General features: G+C 57.8%; 4 protein-coding genes across 8 annotated transcripts; all 4 read left to right on the forward strand.

Moving 5' to 3' along the window:
- Window positions 1-226: 226 nt before the first annotated feature.
- Window positions 227-2,267, forward strand: ABB37_07685 (putative mitogen-activated protein kinase 7; the record flags this gene model as incomplete). 2 transcript variants are annotated; one of them, XM_015806406.1, is made up of 1 exon in its annotated part: window positions 227-2,267. In XM_015806406.1, the coding sequence occupies exon 1, from the start codon at window positions 516-518 to the stop codon at window positions 2,265-2,267; it is 1,752 nt and encodes a 583-aa protein (XP_015654770.1). In that variant the 5' UTR covers window positions 227-515. The 2 variants fall into 2 exon arrangements, with proteins under 2 accessions (XP_015654770.1, XP_015654771.1); XM_015806407.1 differs by having other exon boundaries at window positions 361-2,267.
- Window positions 2,268-2,821: 554 nt separating this feature from the next.
- On the forward strand, window positions 2,822-8,148 carry ABB37_07686 (putative mitochondrial mitochondrial DNA polymerase I protein D; the record flags this gene model as incomplete). The annotated part of the gene is made up of 1 exon (XM_015806408.1): window positions 2,822-8,148. The coding sequence occupies exon 1, from the start codon at window positions 3,202-3,204 to the stop codon at window positions 8,146-8,148; it is 4,947 nt and encodes a 1,648-aa protein (XP_015654772.1). The 5' UTR covers window positions 2,822-3,201.
- Window positions 8,149-9,058: 910 nt separating this feature from the next.
- Window positions 9,059-11,324, forward strand: ABB37_07687 (putative mitochondrial squalene monooxygenase-like protein; the record flags this gene model as incomplete). 2 transcript variants are annotated; one of them, XM_015806409.1, is made up of 1 exon in its annotated part: window positions 9,059-11,324. In XM_015806409.1, the coding sequence occupies exon 1, from the start codon at window positions 9,618-9,620 to the stop codon at window positions 11,322-11,324; it is 1,707 nt and encodes a 568-aa protein (XP_015654773.1). In that variant the 5' UTR covers window positions 9,059-9,617. The 2 variants fall into 2 exon arrangements, with proteins under 2 accessions (XP_015654773.1, XP_015654774.1); XM_015806410.1 differs by having other exon boundaries at window positions 9,068-11,324.
- Window positions 11,325-12,980: 1,656 nt separating this feature from the next.
- On the forward strand, window positions 12,981-15,246 carry ABB37_07688 (putative mitochondrial squalene monooxygenase-like protein; the record flags this gene model as incomplete). Of its 3 annotated transcripts, none has more annotated exons than XM_015806411.1 (1): window positions 12,981-15,246. In XM_015806411.1, exon 1 carries the CDS (start codon window positions 13,540-13,542, stop codon window positions 15,244-15,246), a length of 1,707 nt encoding a protein of 568 aa, XP_015654775.1. In that variant the 5' UTR covers window positions 12,981-13,539. The 3 variants fall into 3 exon arrangements, with proteins under 3 accessions (XP_015654775.1, XP_015654776.1, XP_015654777.1); XM_015806412.1 differs by having other exon boundaries at window positions 12,990-15,246; XM_015806413.1 differs by having other exon boundaries at window positions 13,101-15,246.
- Between the last annotated feature and the right edge of the window lie 2,400 nt (window positions 15,247-17,646).

Here is a 17,646-nt window from a genome sequence, read left to right on the forward strand (position 1 = left end):
AGTCACAGGGCTACCATGAATGAGCTGAAGGAGAACGGGAGCACCGCGTGCTAACGCGAGTGTGATGTCAAGCTGATTGGCGGTGATGGCTCTTTAAGGCCTCCGAAGTCCTGCGCTCTGTTCTTGGACGATTGAAAGAGCGGCTTTGTCGCTCACACTGCTGAGGCTAAAGGCGAATCATTCTCTTCCGCTCTTTCTTCTGTCATTTCGACTTTTCCACTCTTATAGCAGGTACATGTAAGACCCTGAACTATCTCTCCGTCTGCGCGCACAGCTTACCGTACTTTCCCGTCCTCGTCGCTTGCCTTTCCTCGCTTTCTGTCTTTGTTTTTTCGCGACTTCCTTGCTCATGTTGTGGCTAGCTCACCCACTCGAACAGACGAGCTGGCACATGTCTTGAGATCAGAAAGGCACTTACTTTTCTTTTCGTTTTCACACAATACCAGGTGTCAAAGAAAGAGCAGGGATCCGCTCGAAAGGAAAGAAAAAAGTCACGTTCTGCTTTGCGTGGAAGAATGAGCTTCAACGAGGCAGCACTCCAGTATATCCAGACGGCGCGCGACAATGGTTTGCTATTCAACGGGAGCGATGTGCCCGCGATGGTCGACTACGCCGATGAAAAGCGCAAGAGTTATCTCGTGCGGGGTGCGCACTTTGAGGTGCCGTCGCACTTCGAGGTGCTGAATGCGGTTGGGTACGGCGCCTACGGTGTGGTGTGCGCCGCGGTGGACCTGCGCCTGGTGCCGTCCAGCACGAGCTACAACGCGGCGTTGCGGCAGATTGAGAAGGAGGGCCAGTTTGTGACGCGCCAGGCACGCAACCGTGACCCGCCAGTCTATTACCGCACCCGGTGCTTGCTGGCCAGCGCCGCCCCCGGGCGCAGCGTACATGTCCCGAACCTGTATTCGGAGCCGTACAAGCGGCGTGCTCTCGCGGGAGGCGAGCCGTCGCCTTTCGTGGCGATGAAGAAAGTGTCCAAGGTCTTCGACGACCTCGTCGATGGACGTCGCATCCTGCGGGAGGTGAAGGTGCTCCGCTACTTGCAAGGCCACCCCAACGTAATTCGATTGCTGGAGGTGCGATGGCCACCACCCGCGGCAGGCGGCGCGAGTAGCACGGCTGCGCTGGATGATGTGTACCTGGTCACCGAGCTCATGGACACCGACCTCGCTGCTTTGCTGAAGTCTTCGCAGCAAATCAACATGGAACAGTTGCGCTTCATCGCGTACCAACTCATTAAGGTGCTTGTGTACGTGCACAGCAGCGGCGTCATGCACAGAGATTTGAAGCCAGGCAACGTTTTGTTGAACGGCGACTGCGACATGAAACTTTGCGATTTTGGGCTCTCACGCGGCGGCATCCCACTCTCAGTCAAAGGGCGGAGTAGCAGCGGCAGCACGTGGAGCATGCCCGATCCCGATCTCGAAGAGATGTCGCAGTGGGAGCAGCTGTGTTGGTCGAGTGGGCCGCCCGAACCACAGCAGCCGGTCTTTACCAAGACCAAGACGGCACCGCTGTACAGCCTCACCGACTACGTTGTCACGCGTTACTACCGTGCGCCGGAGTTGCTCGTTATGAGCCGCTACAACCACGCAATTGACATGTGGTCAGTGGGCTGCATTCTCGCCGAGATGCTGCTGCGTCGCCCGCTGTTTGCGGGCACCAATTACCTCTCCCAGCTGACGCTCATCCTGGAGACGCCGGGGCTGCGCGCCGTGCCGCACACGCCCGAGCAAGTCGCCGCTCTCTTCGACGGCGGCGAGGAAGGCAAGCACCTCATCAGCGACCTCCTCTTTTTCCGCAACACGCCGCCGACCGGTGCGTCGCAGACGGTGCGCGGGCAGGTGCACTCGCAGGCCCTCTTCCACAGCGCCGTCTTCGGCTCTAACGCGGACGTTCCGGTCGAGCTTGGCATCTTGGTGGCGAAGCTGCTCTCCTTCGATCCGCAGAAGCGGCCCACCGCGGTAGAGGCGCTGCGCGACCCCTTCTTCCGCCCTCTCTACGACGCGAGGGACGAAATTGTGCGATCGCCGGCGATGGATGTGTCGGAGGTGCAGGAGTGCATTCCGGATATCGCAGCCTACCAAAGGATGCACCCCTGCGTGGTGCAGGACGAAGCGCCGCCCTTTACGTGGGAGTTTGACCACCGCATCACAAGCAGCCAGTCGCTACGTGCGCTGTTTCAAGAGGAGTGCGCGGCCTCCATGGATGTGCAGCGCCAGATCAAGAAGCAAAATCCTGCGACGGACACTCCTTTCTCAGCTTGAGAAAATCTGTTAGCGCTCCTGTGCAAATGCCTGGGAAGCGCACCGGCTCACACGCACACCGACGCTCGAGAGCTGAACACTTACCTTTCCACGCTTTCCTTTGCGTTGCGACGCTCCGGCGGGCTCGCGGCCCTCCCGGCCCCGTAAGCCTTTTCCTTTTGCTTCCTGTTTGCTGATACAATACACATGCGTGTTTCTCTTTTTGGAGTCTCTCCGTGGCAGCGCATACGCATCGAGTGGTGGGCGCTTCGCCCACGTATCCAAAAAAAAAGATACATATGAAACTCCGCCCTCTAAATCCACACCTTTTTCAAAGCTGCGCTTTACCCCCGCTGATAAGCGCGGCTCCTCTATTCGGTGTTGTTTGAGCATTGTCGAAAACAATTAAAGGAGCCAGAGTGACGACTAATAACGCGTGGTCCCTCGCGCGCCGTTGCACGCACGCCGTTGACGTTGGGGCGCTTGAACTTCTTCTTCTTTTACTCCGTTTTTTTCTCTTTTGGGTCCTTTATCGCTTCTATTTCTTTTTTAATGCATTTTCGCGCGTGCGATGCAGAGCAGAGCACCGGTGTCTGGAGCAGAACAGTGGACAGAATAGTCACGCTGTTCTCTGGCGTGTGGCGTGCAACGACATTGTTGTGAACAACCATAGACATCACGCACCAAATACATACGGAGAAGAAGCGTTAGAAGAATACTTCTCTCTTGTCCCTACGAACAACTCAGTGCTAGGGCTATAAACAAACAACCAAAAAGAACAACGAAGAACGACGAGACGACGTTTCCGCGGCCGCTCGCAACGGTGTTTGTCAAGCGGAAGAGATCAGCACGGATTCATTCTTGCGCTTCTCCTCTCCCGTCTACGCGTTAAGGAAGATACAAAAAGTCACGATCGGAACGAGAGACGCCTTGCTGGAGCATCACTGTGCCACGGATGCTGCGTAGAAGCACCCTCTTTGCTGGCCAGCGCTGTCGGCTCGCGCTGGCCTTGAGCGGCTGCGCCGCCCTTAGCCGCACCAGTCGCACGTACGCCACCTCCTCCACGCACCCCGTCTACGCAGCGGCCGCGGTGGCTCCGGCCACAGCGTCACCGCCGTCGACCACCACGGCCACTGCCGCCGTCGCGCGTCCCACTCCTGTTCCGTACCCCGCACGTCAGAACCCCTTCTCCCCCACGCTGTTGGCCGATGATCAGAAAGTGCTCCTCGCCAAGGCGCAGTACTGCATCTTTACGCTGGCCTACGATGCGGCGCAGAAGCTCTACGCCGTGTACTCGGCCACGACGAACGAGGTGGTTGTCATGAAGGAGGAGCACATCTGGAAGGCCGCCATGTGGATGGATGAGCGCATCGGTGAGGACTACATCGCCGGCCTGTTGTTCGGCTGCGACGCCTCTGCCGAGATCAAGGCGGCCGCGGCGCTCATCAGCAACAAGGCGATGAAGCGCGTTGCGCTGGCACCCGACACGTGGGGCATCACGTACCTCGCCTTCAAGGCACAGCAGGAGGTGGTGAGGGGCGTCGACCTGCCACTCAGCCTCGAGCACGCGTCGTTCTTGCTCACACAGAAGCAGTTCAATGGAACGACCGTGGACCCCCCAGTCTACGACGTCGAGGACGGCGCTTTCAAGTCCGCTGAGGTACTGAAAGGGAGCGGTGCCCCGCGCACCGCTGTGCTTAGCTGGGACGTCCTCTTCAACGTTCATCGACGCTTCGGTACGCCGGGCAGCCGCAAGACGTTGAATCCAGTGGAGCAGATTGTGCGCCGTGTGGTGAAGGCAGTCAACGTGTTTGTGGTGGACATCGACGTGCGCGTTGGCCGCGGCACCATCACCGACGGCTACACGATGGTGGTGACCATCTACGACTCACAGAAGCGCTCGCAGTCGGTGCACATGATCCGCAGCCTGGCCGAGGAGACTGTCAAGCTCAACGCACTGACGACGCTTCTCTACGGCGAGGGCAGCTCTTCCATCTCTCTCTTCGTGCCCACGGCCCGCACCAAGGCGTCGCAGCTGGTGGCCTTTGCCCGCACCTGCCGCCCAAAGAGCCCTTTTTTCGTGGCGGAGATCTCGAGCCTGGCGCCGTACTTTGGCGGCCAGAGCGTCGCGAAGGGCGTCAGCGACGAAAGCGACCCGCGCGCGACGTGGGACCTCATCCGGCACAACTGCTTCGCCGAGAAGCACCTGCGCAAGGAGGAGGACAAGATGGACCGTTACCTGCACCGCGGCTTCACGGCGCTGGCGAACAAGCTCTTCTCCGACCGCCTGCACAAGGTCTCCCCGGCGATCATGAGCGCGGTGAACAGCATTCCGCCGCAGGAGCCGGCCGCTGAGGCGATGACGCAGGTGGGGAGGCTCGCCGAGGAGGCGAAGCGGAATCCAGTGCCGCAGATCACGTCGGCGAGTTTTCTCAACAAGGTGAACATCAATGATGCCGAGGTCGTCTTCAAGCTGCAGCAGTGGCGCAGCACAATCTACGAAGACGCGGGTCGGCTGGAGCGGGAGAAGAAGGCGTTCGAGGGCCTGCAGCGATACCTCGTGGTAGACTTGGAGACGACCACCATTCGTCGGTACAAGCGCGTGGCGAATCCTTTCATTAAGGAAAACTACGTGGTGCTCTCCGGTGCTCGCGACTACAAAGGCAACGTTTTCATGCCGCAGCGCTACTTCGACCGCAGCGTCGCCCTCCGCTACGACGACCCTTCCGTCACGAGTCAGAACCACCTAGTGGAGAAGTCGTCGAAGGACTCACTCTTTCTGCCCCCGCTGGACGACTACGATGTCATCGTGGGCCACAACATCAAGTTCGACATGCTTCACCTCTGGCGCGATGTTGAGTTCCGCAAGTTTCTGCGACGCGGGGGCAAGATCTGGGACACCATGTACGGCGAGTACTTGTTGACGGGGCACGAGGTGAAGCTCGGCCACGGCGCCGGCCTGGAGGATGTCGCGAAGAGCTACGGCGGGCAGACACCGAAGCTGGACGCGGTGAAGCGGGCGTGGGCGGAGGGGAAAGAGACCTACGCGATCCCGTACGCGACCCTGACGGAGTACCTGCATGGCGATCTCGAGAACACTGAGCTCGTCTTCTGCAAGCACATGGAGCGGGCACTGGAGCAGCGGCAGGTGATCATCTGCTGCGCGCGCATGGAAGGGCTTCTGTGCACCACCGAGATGGAGTACAACGGGCTCAAGACGAACGTGGAATTGGCGCAGCGGCAGAGCAGCGAGCTGATGTTGAAGGTGGCCGACTACCGCAAGCAACTAGAAAACTCCATTCCGGCTGAAATCCCACGCGACTGCCGCAAGTTCTTCAACTGGTCGTCGAATCAGCACCTCATCACCTTCTTCTTTGGCGGCAAACTGAAGCTGAGCACCAACGCCCGCGAGAGCAAGCCCCTCACTGGTGAGCTATTCGCCCGGCACACCCTCTTCCTCTCACCGGATCACTTTCCCAAGTCGCAATACCCCGCAGGCGTATTTATGCGGCCACCGGTTCACGTCCTCGGCATCGGCGACTGCGCCATCATGGCCGGAATGCCCACCGAAAAAGGCACGCGGATGTACCGAGGCTACTTCGACGCCTACGCGCGGCAGGCGAACTTCCGCAAGAGCTCGCCGATTATGGATAATCTGCGCCGCGAGGCGACGGCCGTGTCGCGCCTGAGCACCGACAAGCGCGGCGAGACGTCCGCCCTCGCCAACCTGCTGCCGCGACGCCATCTATTTCTCTTTGCCGCCCTCACGCCAACAAGCCGCGACGGCATTGCGAAGCTCTTCGTGAAGAACCCCATCACGGGTGAGTCCGTTACGATCATCGACGGCGACATGGCCGCCCAACTGGAGCAGTTTGTGAGCAAGCAGGTCGCGCAGCACACGGAGATGGTCGTGTCGGTCGACGAGGACGCCTCGACGAGCGATGTGGTGTTTGCCGACGCGCACGTCACCATCCTGGCCCGCGACGCCGGCTTCTCCTTTATGCGCTACCTGCGCAGTGACGTAGCGCTTGGCAGCTACATCGACGCCCACTCCGGCACGCTAGATGAGGTGGAGCAGAAGAAGCGCTACAACATCTCCTTTGCGGACACAGTGTCTATCTTCGCCTACTACCGCCATCAGTTCGCGGACGAGCCGGCGACGACGACGAAGCGGACGTCGAAGCGGACCGGCGGGTCAGGCGAACAGCTCGGCAACACCGTCATCCCAGCGAAGGCGCTCCCCCGCACTACGAAGCGCACCAAGCTCGGCTACGCGGAGGCCTTCAAGAAGATGCTGCTGCAGGAGGCAAACATGAAGCCGGAGGAGTGGTGCAACCACTACATCGACGTGTTTCTCCACATCGCCAACAGCGCCCTGCAGCGCGAGGCGCTCGCCGCCGCCACCACCGCCGCCGCCGCTTCGACCAAACAACGCAAGAGCAAAAAGAACGAGGTGCAGCGCAGCGACGACGACCTGCCGGTGCTGCTGCGGCAACGGCGTGCTTTCGTCGGCTACTACAACTCCCTCCCCGATGCGGAGCGGAAGCGGCTGTCGCTCATGTGCCTCGTGGGCAAGACGATCTCGTCGGCGTATGACAGCTTCGCCATGGCGTGCTCGCACGACGACGTGGTGACGGTGAACATCAGCGGTCGCCTTTCGCAGTACGTGCCGAACGAGCTGGAGCGCGAGCAGGTTATGCGCCGCTTCCGCAGTTCGACGACGCGGCAGCTGCAGGTTGGCGAGGACACGCTGAGCTACTTCAAAGCCCATCACGCAGACCAGACCGCCAGCGTCATTCTCGAGCTGCGCGCACTGGAGAAGCTCATCGGTACCTACTACGAGAGCACCGACGGCGGGACAGGCATGGTGTCGCTGGTGCACGCCGGCGACAGCTGCATCCACCACGAGCTTATCCACAACAAAACGAACACCGGCCGACTTGCCAGCGCGAATCCGAACTGCCAGAATATTCCCAAAGAAGACAAGTCGAGTTTGCGCGACATGTTTGTTAGCCGCTTCGGCGACAAGGGCATGTGCATTGAGGCTGACTACTCCCAACTCGAGGTGGTGGCCCTCGCGGTGCTCGCGTCGGATGAGCAGATGCTCGATGACTTGCGTCACAACGTCGATTTCCACTGCAAGCGTGTGACAATGATGCGGCCGGACCTCAAGTACACGGATGTGCTGCAGCGCGCCAAGAAAAACAAGGAGCCGGAGTTCGTGAAGCTGCGACAGCAAGCGAAGATCTTCTCCTTCCAGCGGCAGTACGGGGCAGGGGTGAAGATGATTAGCCACAGCACGGGTCTCACGCAGGACCAGGTGCGAATGCTCATCGAAAAGGAGAACGAAACCTATCGCGGGGTGGAGGTGTTCAACAAAATGGTGACCCTGTCGGCCAACAGCTACGACGCCTCCCTGCAGAACGGCGCGCGCAACGTGCGCGGCCATCAGTTCTTCAAGGGGATGTTCCCCGTTCTCACCGGCAGCCGCTACATCTTCACGGAGTCGGACGTGCCGGAGGGGATGCTGCGCGAGCGGGTGGCGGTGCGCAAGTCGACGAACTTCTCCCCTACGCACCTGAAGAACTATCCGGTGCAGGGCTTTGCGGGTGAGATCGTGCAAATAATTCTCGGTGTGCTGTGGCGGCACTTCCTGGCGAACAACAACTACAACGGCCTCGCGGTGCTGACCAACACGGTGCACGACTGCGTGTGGGTGGATTGCCACGTCTCGGTGTACAAGCAAGTCGCCAAGGACGTGGAGATGATCATGGACAGCGTGCGGACCGTGCTGAACGCCCTCTACCCGGAGATGCAAGTGTCGGTTGACTTCCCTTGCGATGTTGTCGCGGGCGAAAACATGGGAGCGTTACGGCCCATTATGGAGGAGACAACGCTGTAATCTGAGCGAAGCGTGTGGGTGTGCGTGCAACGGGGAGTGCTTGTTTAGCTGCGCCATTAAAGACGGCGCATCTTCCTTGCGGTGTTACGAGGGTGCGTGAGCAGTGGATGCAACGGCGGCTATTGTGCGCACATCTACGCGGAGGGCAGCGATGACGGTTCCTTCCCTTTCATAGAAGCCTCAAAGGACCCTCATTTTTTCCGTTAAACGACGTCCTGCATTTTTATTTGCGCATACATTCTCTGGATAGACTTTCATAGACAGATCGGCGAATCTCTGCTTTGCCCGTTTTTCTCCCCCACAGGATATCGAGGTTGACGACGTACATAGTGTATACAAATGTATTCATGCATCAACAGCTTGCATCCAACGTACAATCCAGCTATGTGTCTCTTCTTCGTTTTCAGGACACGCAGGGTGGGTAAGCATCCATCAAATAAAATATCCCCAGACCATCAGTCGTCCCAACACACAGCTGTCGCGTCTGAGTCGAGAAGAAGTCGCCGCGTTGCGTCACGACAGCAGCAACAACCAAGACACAAAACACGGTTGCTTGAATGTTTGCAGCCTCGGTTCAGCGCGGCGAGTCACACCCGAAGGGCATAAACGGCTCTTACGCACGCTTTTCTCCTCAGGGCTGCGCTGGGGAATGACAGATGTGTTCATTCTTTCTCTGTAGCCCACTCAAGGAGTGCGCAATATCCGTTTTGCTGCCATTTGCTAACGACGTCTCTCTACGGATTCACACCCCGATATCGCCTGCATCGCACCCGTGCTCTCATGGCGTTCACTTGTCACCTGCAACCTTTCCCTTTACCTTTTCGCCCTCTCCTTCTTCAACCTGAACCCGTCCATGACGATTCCCCTTTCAATGTCCCGCCGACTGACACCCACCTGCTGTTACAATGGAAGATTCATTAGTTCGCCTCATCAGTTAAAATCAATACCCTTGTCTTTCGCTCTCTTCTACACTACTGTTTTCTCTTTCTTTTCTTTTTATTGTCTTTTATGCAAACACACTTTTCGTGTTAGCGCGTTTCTTCTCCCTTCTGTTTTTCCTTCTGCCGCTCACGTGTCACCCCCGCACTCTTCAGAGAACTTTGCGGCCGACATCGTCCCGCGCGTCGCGACACTCCGAAGGCACACACGTCTTTCTCTCATCAAAAAAAAAAGCATAACCAAAAATTATATAACACTTCGGATTCTCTTCCCTTTTAGTTTATTTCCAGCCTCCGCCCTTCTCTTGCTTCTTTCGTTTTTCAGCTGGACTAACCCTCTATTTACTTATTGATTCCCGTGCTCCTGATAAGGTAACTGTTAACTCTGCCAATCCCAAATACGAAGCAAGCAAAAAGCCTTCTCCCTTTTCATACGCTTCGAACTCACGTGGACGTCAGGGCCAACGAAACGAAGACCGCTCTGCCTCTGTCGACTTAACTCACTTACCTTCCGAGCGACCGAAAGGCAAAATGCTGTACTTCACCGCCGCGGTGTTGTGTGCCATTGGCACACTCCTGCTGCTGAACCGCGCCATGGCACGCGTTCGCACGAGCCCAGCCCGTACGCAGTACGACTACGATGTGATCGTTGTGGGTGGCAGCATCTCTGGCCCGGTGCTGTCGAAGGCGCTGTCGGACCAGGGCCGCAAGGTGCTCATGATTGACCGCACCCTCTTCACGATGCCCGACCGCATCGTTGGCGAGCTTCTCCAGCCCGGCGGCCTCGACGCGCTGCGCGAGGTCGGCATGCAGGAGTGTGCCGAGTCGGTGGGCATGCCGTGCCACGGCTACCTCGTGGTGGACCAGAAGGGCGAGCAGGTGGACCTGCCGTACCGCAAGGGAGCCCACGGCGTGTCCTTCCACTTCGGCCTGTTTGTGCAGAAGCTGCGCGCCTTCGTCTTCCACAACTGCAAGAACGTGACGATGGTGGAGGGCACCGTGAACACCGTCCTGACGGAGGGGCTCTCCTTCAGCGAGCGTGCCTACGGCGTGGAGTACACGGTGCTGGAGAAGTACGAGGTGCCGCCGAACCCGTTCTGCGAGGACCCCGCGAAGACGGACCCGGCGGCGCCCACTGTTCGCAAGATCGCCACGGCCCCGCTGATCGTGATGTGCGACGGTGGAATGTCCAAGTGGAAGAGCCGCTATCAGCACTACACCCCGGCCTCCGACTACCACTCCAACTTCATCGGTCTCGTGCTGAAGCAGGTGCGCCTGCCGAAGGAGGAGCGCGGCACCGTTTTCTTTGGCAAGACGGGCCCGATCCTGTCCTACCGCCTCGACGACAACGAGCTGCGCATGCTGGTCGACTATAACAAGCCGTCGCTGCCCAGTCTGGAGAAGCAGAGCGAGTGGCTCGTGCAGGAGGTGGCCCCGTGCCTGCCGAAGCACATGCAGGAGGAGTTCATCCGCGTCTCGCAGGACAAGAAGGGGCTGCACAGCATGCCGGTGGCCCGCTACCCGCCGGGCTTCCCCTGCATCCGCAGCTACGTCGGCATCGGCGACCACGCCAACCAGCGCCACCCCCTCACGGGTGGCGGCATGACCTGCTGCTTCCGCGACGCGATCCGTCTGGCGAACAACCTCAAGGGCATCCAGAACCTGCGCTGCGACGACGCGGACCAGATGGTGGTGATTGAGGACAAGGTGCAGTCCGCCATCTTGAGCTACTGCCGCTTCCGCTACATGCACAGCTGCTGCATCAACCTGCTCTCCTGGGCCCTCTACGCCGTCTTCAGCACGCCGGCGCTGCGGGACGCCTGCTTCGACTACTTTGTGTGCGGCGACGACTGTGTGAAGGGCCCGATGGACCTGCTGGCGGGTCTCGACCCCAACGTCGGCACCCTGGTCTTCCACTACTACTGCGTGATGCTCTACGGCGTGGCCAACGTGATGACGAAGACGGGCGCCTACAGCCAGGGCGGCAAGCAGCTCACCGGCTCGGAGAAGCTGTCGAACGTCGTGTCGTTCTTCGCGGACTGGGAGCGCATCAAGCTGGCGTGCTACCTGCTGCTCAAGTCGACGATGATTGCGCTGCCGCTGGCCAAGAATGAGTTCTTCTCGATGTGGCGCTTCGTGGACCCCACGAGCCCCATCGCGATCATCTCCAAGCGCATCAAGATGATGATCTACCTCAGCCAGTTCAACGGTAAGCAGCGCAAGCCGGTCGGTCTGTAAGGGCGGCAAAGCAGCCAGCGAACGGGATGAGCTCACCGAGCCGTCTCCCCTGACGCTTGACTCGGTAAGCGCCTCAAAAGAAGGAAAAAAAAAGGAGCTTCCCATTTGGTGCCCGAAGTCCTCCGCAGAGGCGAATGCGACTTGGAGGAACCAAGAACGGATAACACTTGCGCGGCTTCTGCTCCGTCGCTCGCTGCACTCCCTTTTGCACTTTCCGGTACGCCGTGGCTGCCCTCCGCCCCCGCATCGGCGGCCGCTGTCCCCCTCACCCACCACTCCACCGCCGCCTTCGCCGCTCGTGCGTGTTCTCCCCCTCGATGTTTCTTTTTCTGTTTTCTCTTATTTGAGTCCGCAGCAGCGTCGACAGAGCCGCCGCAAAAGGAGCCTTTCTCCCCCTCCGGCTGTGTTGCGCGCGTTGGTGTTTGGAAACTGTCCGATGCGCCACATGTATGCAAGTCCTGCTTCGTTTGCCGAAACGTACGTTGGAGGCCGAGTTGTTCAGCTGGGCTTTTGGTGTACGTCCCCGCCCCTTCCTCGCGAGGCAACGCGCTGCTTCCATTTCTGCGCCTCTTTTTTCTCCTCCGCTGCTGGGCAGCACGCGAAAGGCACGGCGTGGACGGCGGCCACAAACGCACATATCCGCGCACGTCTGTTGTACCGCAGTTCGCTTGTCTCTCTTGTTTTTCTCTTTTTCCTTTTAACGTGAGAGCTTGTTTGACTCCTCTCCTTTCCGTCGACGTTGAGAGTGGGAATGCCTTCTTCCGCTTTCGAGTCCTTTTGGGTTTTGTATTCTTCCATTGTCTCCCTTACAGCTTATAGAACCCTAATGGGGGGAGTGGGGGGTGAAGGAGAGAGAGGACAGGCGTTGTACGTTGGTGGAGTTGCGGTGATGACGAGAGAGGGGCGACACGACGCACTGAGCGACTGGCAGCCCCACCAAAATGTACTCCTCCTGATTGTTGCTTTTTTACTTTTACTAATTTTTTATGTTGAGAAGAAAGAATCCGTTATGCCCTGAAAGTGGGTGTACGCTGGCAAGTTTTTCTTCTTCCCCTCTGTTATTATCGCTGTTCCTACTGCCGTCAAGGGGCTTGTGTGGGCGCGGTGTGCGTGCTGATGAACGCGTGGGGGTTTTCCGTTATTTAGCCAACCGTGCCTTCTCTTCTGCGGAGGTCCGGTTGGGGAGATAACACCACTCGTTCTTCTCTTCTCCCACTCGCCCCTCCGCAACGACAGCGTGGATACGCGAATAAGGCAGGGGAAGCAAAAAAAAAAAGGCACAGAAGAAAATGCTGTTGCTTGAATGTTTGCAGCCTCGGTTCAGCGCGGCGAGTCACACCCGAAGGGCATAAACGGCTCTTACGCACGCTTTTCTCCTCAGGGCTGCGCTGGGGAATGACAGATGTGTTCATTCTTTCTCTGTAGCCCACTCAAGGAGTGCGCAATATCCGTTTTGCTGCCATTTGCTAACGACGTCTCTCTACGGATTCACACCCCGATATCGCCTGCATCGCACCCGTGCTCTCATGGCGTTCACTTGTCACCTGCAACCTTTCCCTTTACCTTTTCGCCCTCTCCTTCTTCAACCTGAACCCGTCCATGACGATTCCCCTTTCAATGTCCCGCCGACTGACACCCACCTGCTGTTACAATGGAAGATTCATTAGTTCGCCTCATCAGTTAAAATCAATACCCTTGTCTTTCGCTCTCTTCTACACTACTGTTTTCTCTTTCTTTTCTTTTTATTGTCTTTTATGCAAACACACTTTTCGTGTTAGCGCGTTTCTTCTCCCTTCTGTTTTTCCTTCTGCCGCTCACGTGTCACCCCCGCACTCTTCAGAGAACTTTGCGGCCGACATCGTCCCGCGCGTCGCGACACTCCGAAGGCACACACGTCTTTCTCTCATCAAAAAAAAAAGCATAACCAAAAATTATATAACACTTCGGATTCTCTTCCCTTTTAGTTTATTTCCAGCCTCCGCCCTTCTCTTGCTTCTTTCGTTTTTCAGCTGGACTAACCCTCTATTTACTTATTGATTCCCGTGCTCCTGATAAGGTAACTGTTAACTCTGCCAATCCCAAATACGAAGCAAGCAAAAAGCCTTCTCCCTTTTCATACGCTTCGAACTCACGTGGACGTCAGGGCCAACGAAACGAAGACCGCTCTGCCTCTGTCGACTTAACTCACTTACCTTCCGAGCGACCGAAAGGCAAAATGCTGTACTTCACCGCCGCGGTGTTGTGTGCCATTGGCACACTCCTGCTGCTGAACCGCGCCATGGCACGCGTTCGCACGAGCCCAGCCCGTACGCAGTACGACTACGATGTGATCGTTGTGGGTGGCAGCATCTCTGGCCCGGTGCTGTCGAAGGCGCTGTCGGACCAGGGCCGCAAGGTGCTCATGATTGACCGCACCCTCTTCACGATGCCCGACCGCATCGTTGGCGAGCTTCTCCAGCCCGGCGGCCTCGACGCGCTGCGCGAGGTCGGCATGCAGGAGTGTGCCGAGTCGGTGGGCATGCCGTGCCACGGCTACCTCGTGGTGGACCAGAAGGGCGAGCAGGTGGACCTGCCGTACCGCAAGGGAGCCCACGGCGTGTCCTTCCACTTCGGCCTGTTTGTGCAGAAGCTGCGCGCCTTCGTCTTCCACAACTGCAAGAACGTGACGATGGTGGAGGGCACCGTGAACACCGTCCTGACGGAGGGGCTCTCCTTCAGCGAGCGTGCCTACGGCGTGGAGTACACGGTGCTGGAGAAGTACGAGGTGCCGCCGAACCCGTTCTGCGAGGACCCCGCGAAGACGGACCCGGCGGCGCCCACTGTTCGCAAGATCGCCACGGCCCCGCTGATCGTGATGTGCGACGGTGGAATGTCCAAGTGGAAGAGCCGCTATCAGCACTACACCCCGGCCTCCGACTACCACTCCAACTTCATCGGTCTCGTGCTGAAGCAGGTGCGCCTGCCGAAGGAGGAGCGCGGCACCGTTTTCTTTGGCAAGACGGGCCCGATCCTGTCCTACCGCCTCGACGACAACGAGCTGCGCATGCTGGTCGACTATAACAAGCCGTCGCTGCCCAGTCTGGAGAAGCAGAGCGAGTGGCTCGTGCAGGAGGTGGCCCCGTGCCTGCCGAAGCACATGCAGGAGGAGTTCATCCGCGTCTCGCAGGACAAGAAGGGGCTGCACAGCATGCCGGTGGCCCGCTACCCGCCGGGCTTCCCCTGCATCCGCAGCTACGTCGGCATCGGCGACCACGCCAACCAGCGCCACCCCCTCACGGGTGGCGGCATGACCTGCTGCTTCCGCGACGCGATCCGTCTGGCGAACAACCTCAAGGGCATCCAGAACCTGCGCTGCGACGACGCGGACCAGATGGTGGTGATTGAGGACAAGGTGCAGTCCGCCATCTTGAGCTACTGCCGCTTCCGCTACATGCACAGCTGCTGCATCAACCTGCTCTCCTGGGCCCTCTACGCCGTCTTCAGCACGCCGGCGCTGCGGGACGCCTGCTTCGACTACTTTGTGTGCGGCGACGACTGTGTGAAGGGCCCGATGGACCTGCTGGCGGGTCTCGACCCCAACGTCGGCACCCTGGTCTTCCACTACTACTGCGTGATGCTCTACGGCGTGGCCAACGTGATGACGAAGACGGGCGCCTACAGCCAGGGCGGCAAGCAGCTCACCGGCTCGGAGAAGCTGTCGAACGTCGTGTCGTTCTTCGCGGACTGGGAGCGCATCAAGCTGGCGTGCTACCTGCTGCTCAAGTCGACGATGATTGCGCTGCCGCTGGCCAAGAATGAGTTCTTCTCGATGTGGCGCTTCGTGGACCCCACGAGCCCCATCGCGATCATCTCCAAGCGCATCAAGATGATGATCTACCTCAGCCAGTTCAACGGTAAGCAGCGCAAGCCGGTCGGTCTGTAAGGGCGGCAAAGCAGCCAGCGAACGGGATGAGCTCACCGAGCCGTCTCCCCTGACGCTTGACTCGGTAAGCGCCTCAAAAGAAGGAAAAAAAAAGGAGCTTCCCATTTGGTGCCCGAAGTCCTCCGCAGAGGCGAATGCGACTTGGAGGAACCAAGAACGGATAACACTTGCGCGGCTTCTGCTCCGTCGCTCGCTGCACTCCCTTTTGCACTTTCCGGTACGCCGTGGCTGCCCTCCGCCCCCGCATCGGCGGCCGCTGTCCCCCTCACCCACCACTCCACCGCCGCCTTCGCCGCTCGTGCGTGTTCTCCCCCTCGATGTTTCTTTTTCTGTTTTCTCTTATTTGAGTCCGCAGCAGCGTCGACAGAGCCGCCGCAAAAGGAGCCTTTCTCCCCCTCCGGCTGTGTTGCGCGCGTTGGTGTTTGGAAACTGTCCGATGCGCCACATGTATGCAAGTCCTGCTTCGTTTGCCGAAACGTACGTTGGAGGCCGAGTTGTTCAGCTGGGCTTTTGGTGTACGTCCCCGCCCCTTCCTCGCGAGGCAACGCGCTGCTTCCATTTCTGCGCCTCTTTTTTCTCCTCCGCTGCTGGGCAGCACGCGAAAGGCACGGCGTGGACGGCGGCCACAAACGCACATATCCGCGCACGTCTGTTGTACCGCAGTTCGCTTGTCTCTCTTGTTTTTCTCTTTTTCCTTTTAACGTGAGAGCTTGTTTGACTCCTCTCCTTTCCGTCGACGTTGAGAGTGGGAATGCCTTCTTCCGCTTTCGAGTCCTTTTGGGTTTTGTATTCTTCCATTGTCTCCCTTACAGCTTATAGAACCCTAATGGGGGGAGTGGGGGGTGAAGGAGAGAGAGGACAGGCGTTGTACGTTGGTGGAGTTGCGGTGATGACGAGAGAGGGGCGACACGACGCACTGAGCGACTGGCAGCCCCACCAAAATGTACTCCTCCTGATTGTTGCTTTTTTACTTTTACTAATTTTTTATGTTGAGAAGAAAGAATCCGTTATGCCCTGAAAGTGGGTGTACGCTGGCAAGTTTTTCTTCTTCCCCTCTGTTATTATCGCTGTTCCTACTGCCGTCAAGGGGCTTGTGTGGGCGCGGTGTGCGTGCTGATGAACGCGTGGGGGTTTTCCGTTATTTAGCCAACCGTGCCTTCTCTTCTGCGGAGGTCCGGTTGGGGAGATAACACCACTCGTTCTTCTCTTCTCCCACTCGCCCCTCCGCAACGACAGCGTGGATACGCGAATAAGGCAGGGGAAGCAAAAGAAGAAAAACACGATCAAAATGGTAGTAGTAGACGAGACGTGGAAAAGGGCGAATGAATGAATAAGTGCAAATCGAAACCAACAAGCGTGGGGCGTGCAGCGTGTAGATTGTTTTAGGGGTTGGCAACGGACGCGACGTACACACGCACGCACGCGCAGACCAAGAATGGTCTGGTTTACGGATGCTGAAAAGGGTGGAAAAAAGTCGTAGGCATCAACGAGGTGTGTGCGTGTGTGAGCCCGCTGATATCACACGTGTTTTGCTCTTCCTGCACTACCGCTTCTGGACAAACGTGCTGTCGAGGTAGGTGGATCTGCTTGACCGCTGCTGTGTTCTCCATTGTTTAGGAGAAGCAGAGGTAGCGATCTATGGAGGTGAAGAACAGGTCCTGCCTCAAAAGTGGAGGCTCTACGAGTAGAGACGTACGCAACGACAGCCGTGGCCACACGAGAATAAGAAGCACACGTTGTGTATGAGTACTTGCGTTTGTAAGTTTCGAAGAAACGAAAAAAGAGTTTTGAAAAGCATTCGAATGAAATTCAATCATCATCATCCTTCACCTTCTAAAAAGATTGAAAATAAAAATGGGGAGTCGTCTTTCACACGGTATCAGTGGATGTTTGTCCGCTGGATGAGAATGTGTTGATTCGGTCTGTACATATACGTGAAGTTGATGGATTCAAAAAAATGCGGATTGCACCTGGGAAAAATAACATTTATTGACTTATTTAAATCTTTTTCTTTTTTTATGTTTTTCTTAAATGAGGAAAGACCTCTTCTGTTTTCTCTCTTAACTACGGCAAATATACAATCTTTCCTCCACGCAACTGCGTGCGCGTGTTGTGCTCCGTGGCGTTGGCCAAAAATGGGAAAGATCAACAGCAACGAAAAAACTTGCTTCTTGTGCATGCGCCGTTAGCAGGCATCAGCTTCTCTCGTTAGGCGTCTGTGTACGTGTGTGTGTGTGTGGTGGGGGGGGGGGATAGCGACGCCTGTCTGCCCTTCTTTACCTGTGCAAACGTTTGGTGGCATTCCAACGCGGGCCATCCGCAGGAAACGTTCTCCTTTACCCGATCGGCTTACGCCTCTGTGGGTGCAGTGACTGTACAGGTGCTTTGTCTTTCCTCTCG

This window comes from Leptomonas pyrrhocoris, assembly GCF_001293395.1.
Source record: "Leptomonas pyrrhocoris isolate H10 chromosome Unknown, whole genome shotgun sequence".
In the NCBI taxonomy this organism is placed as follows: domain Eukaryota; phylum Euglenozoa; class Kinetoplastea; order Trypanosomatida; family Trypanosomatidae; genus Leptomonas; species Leptomonas pyrrhocoris.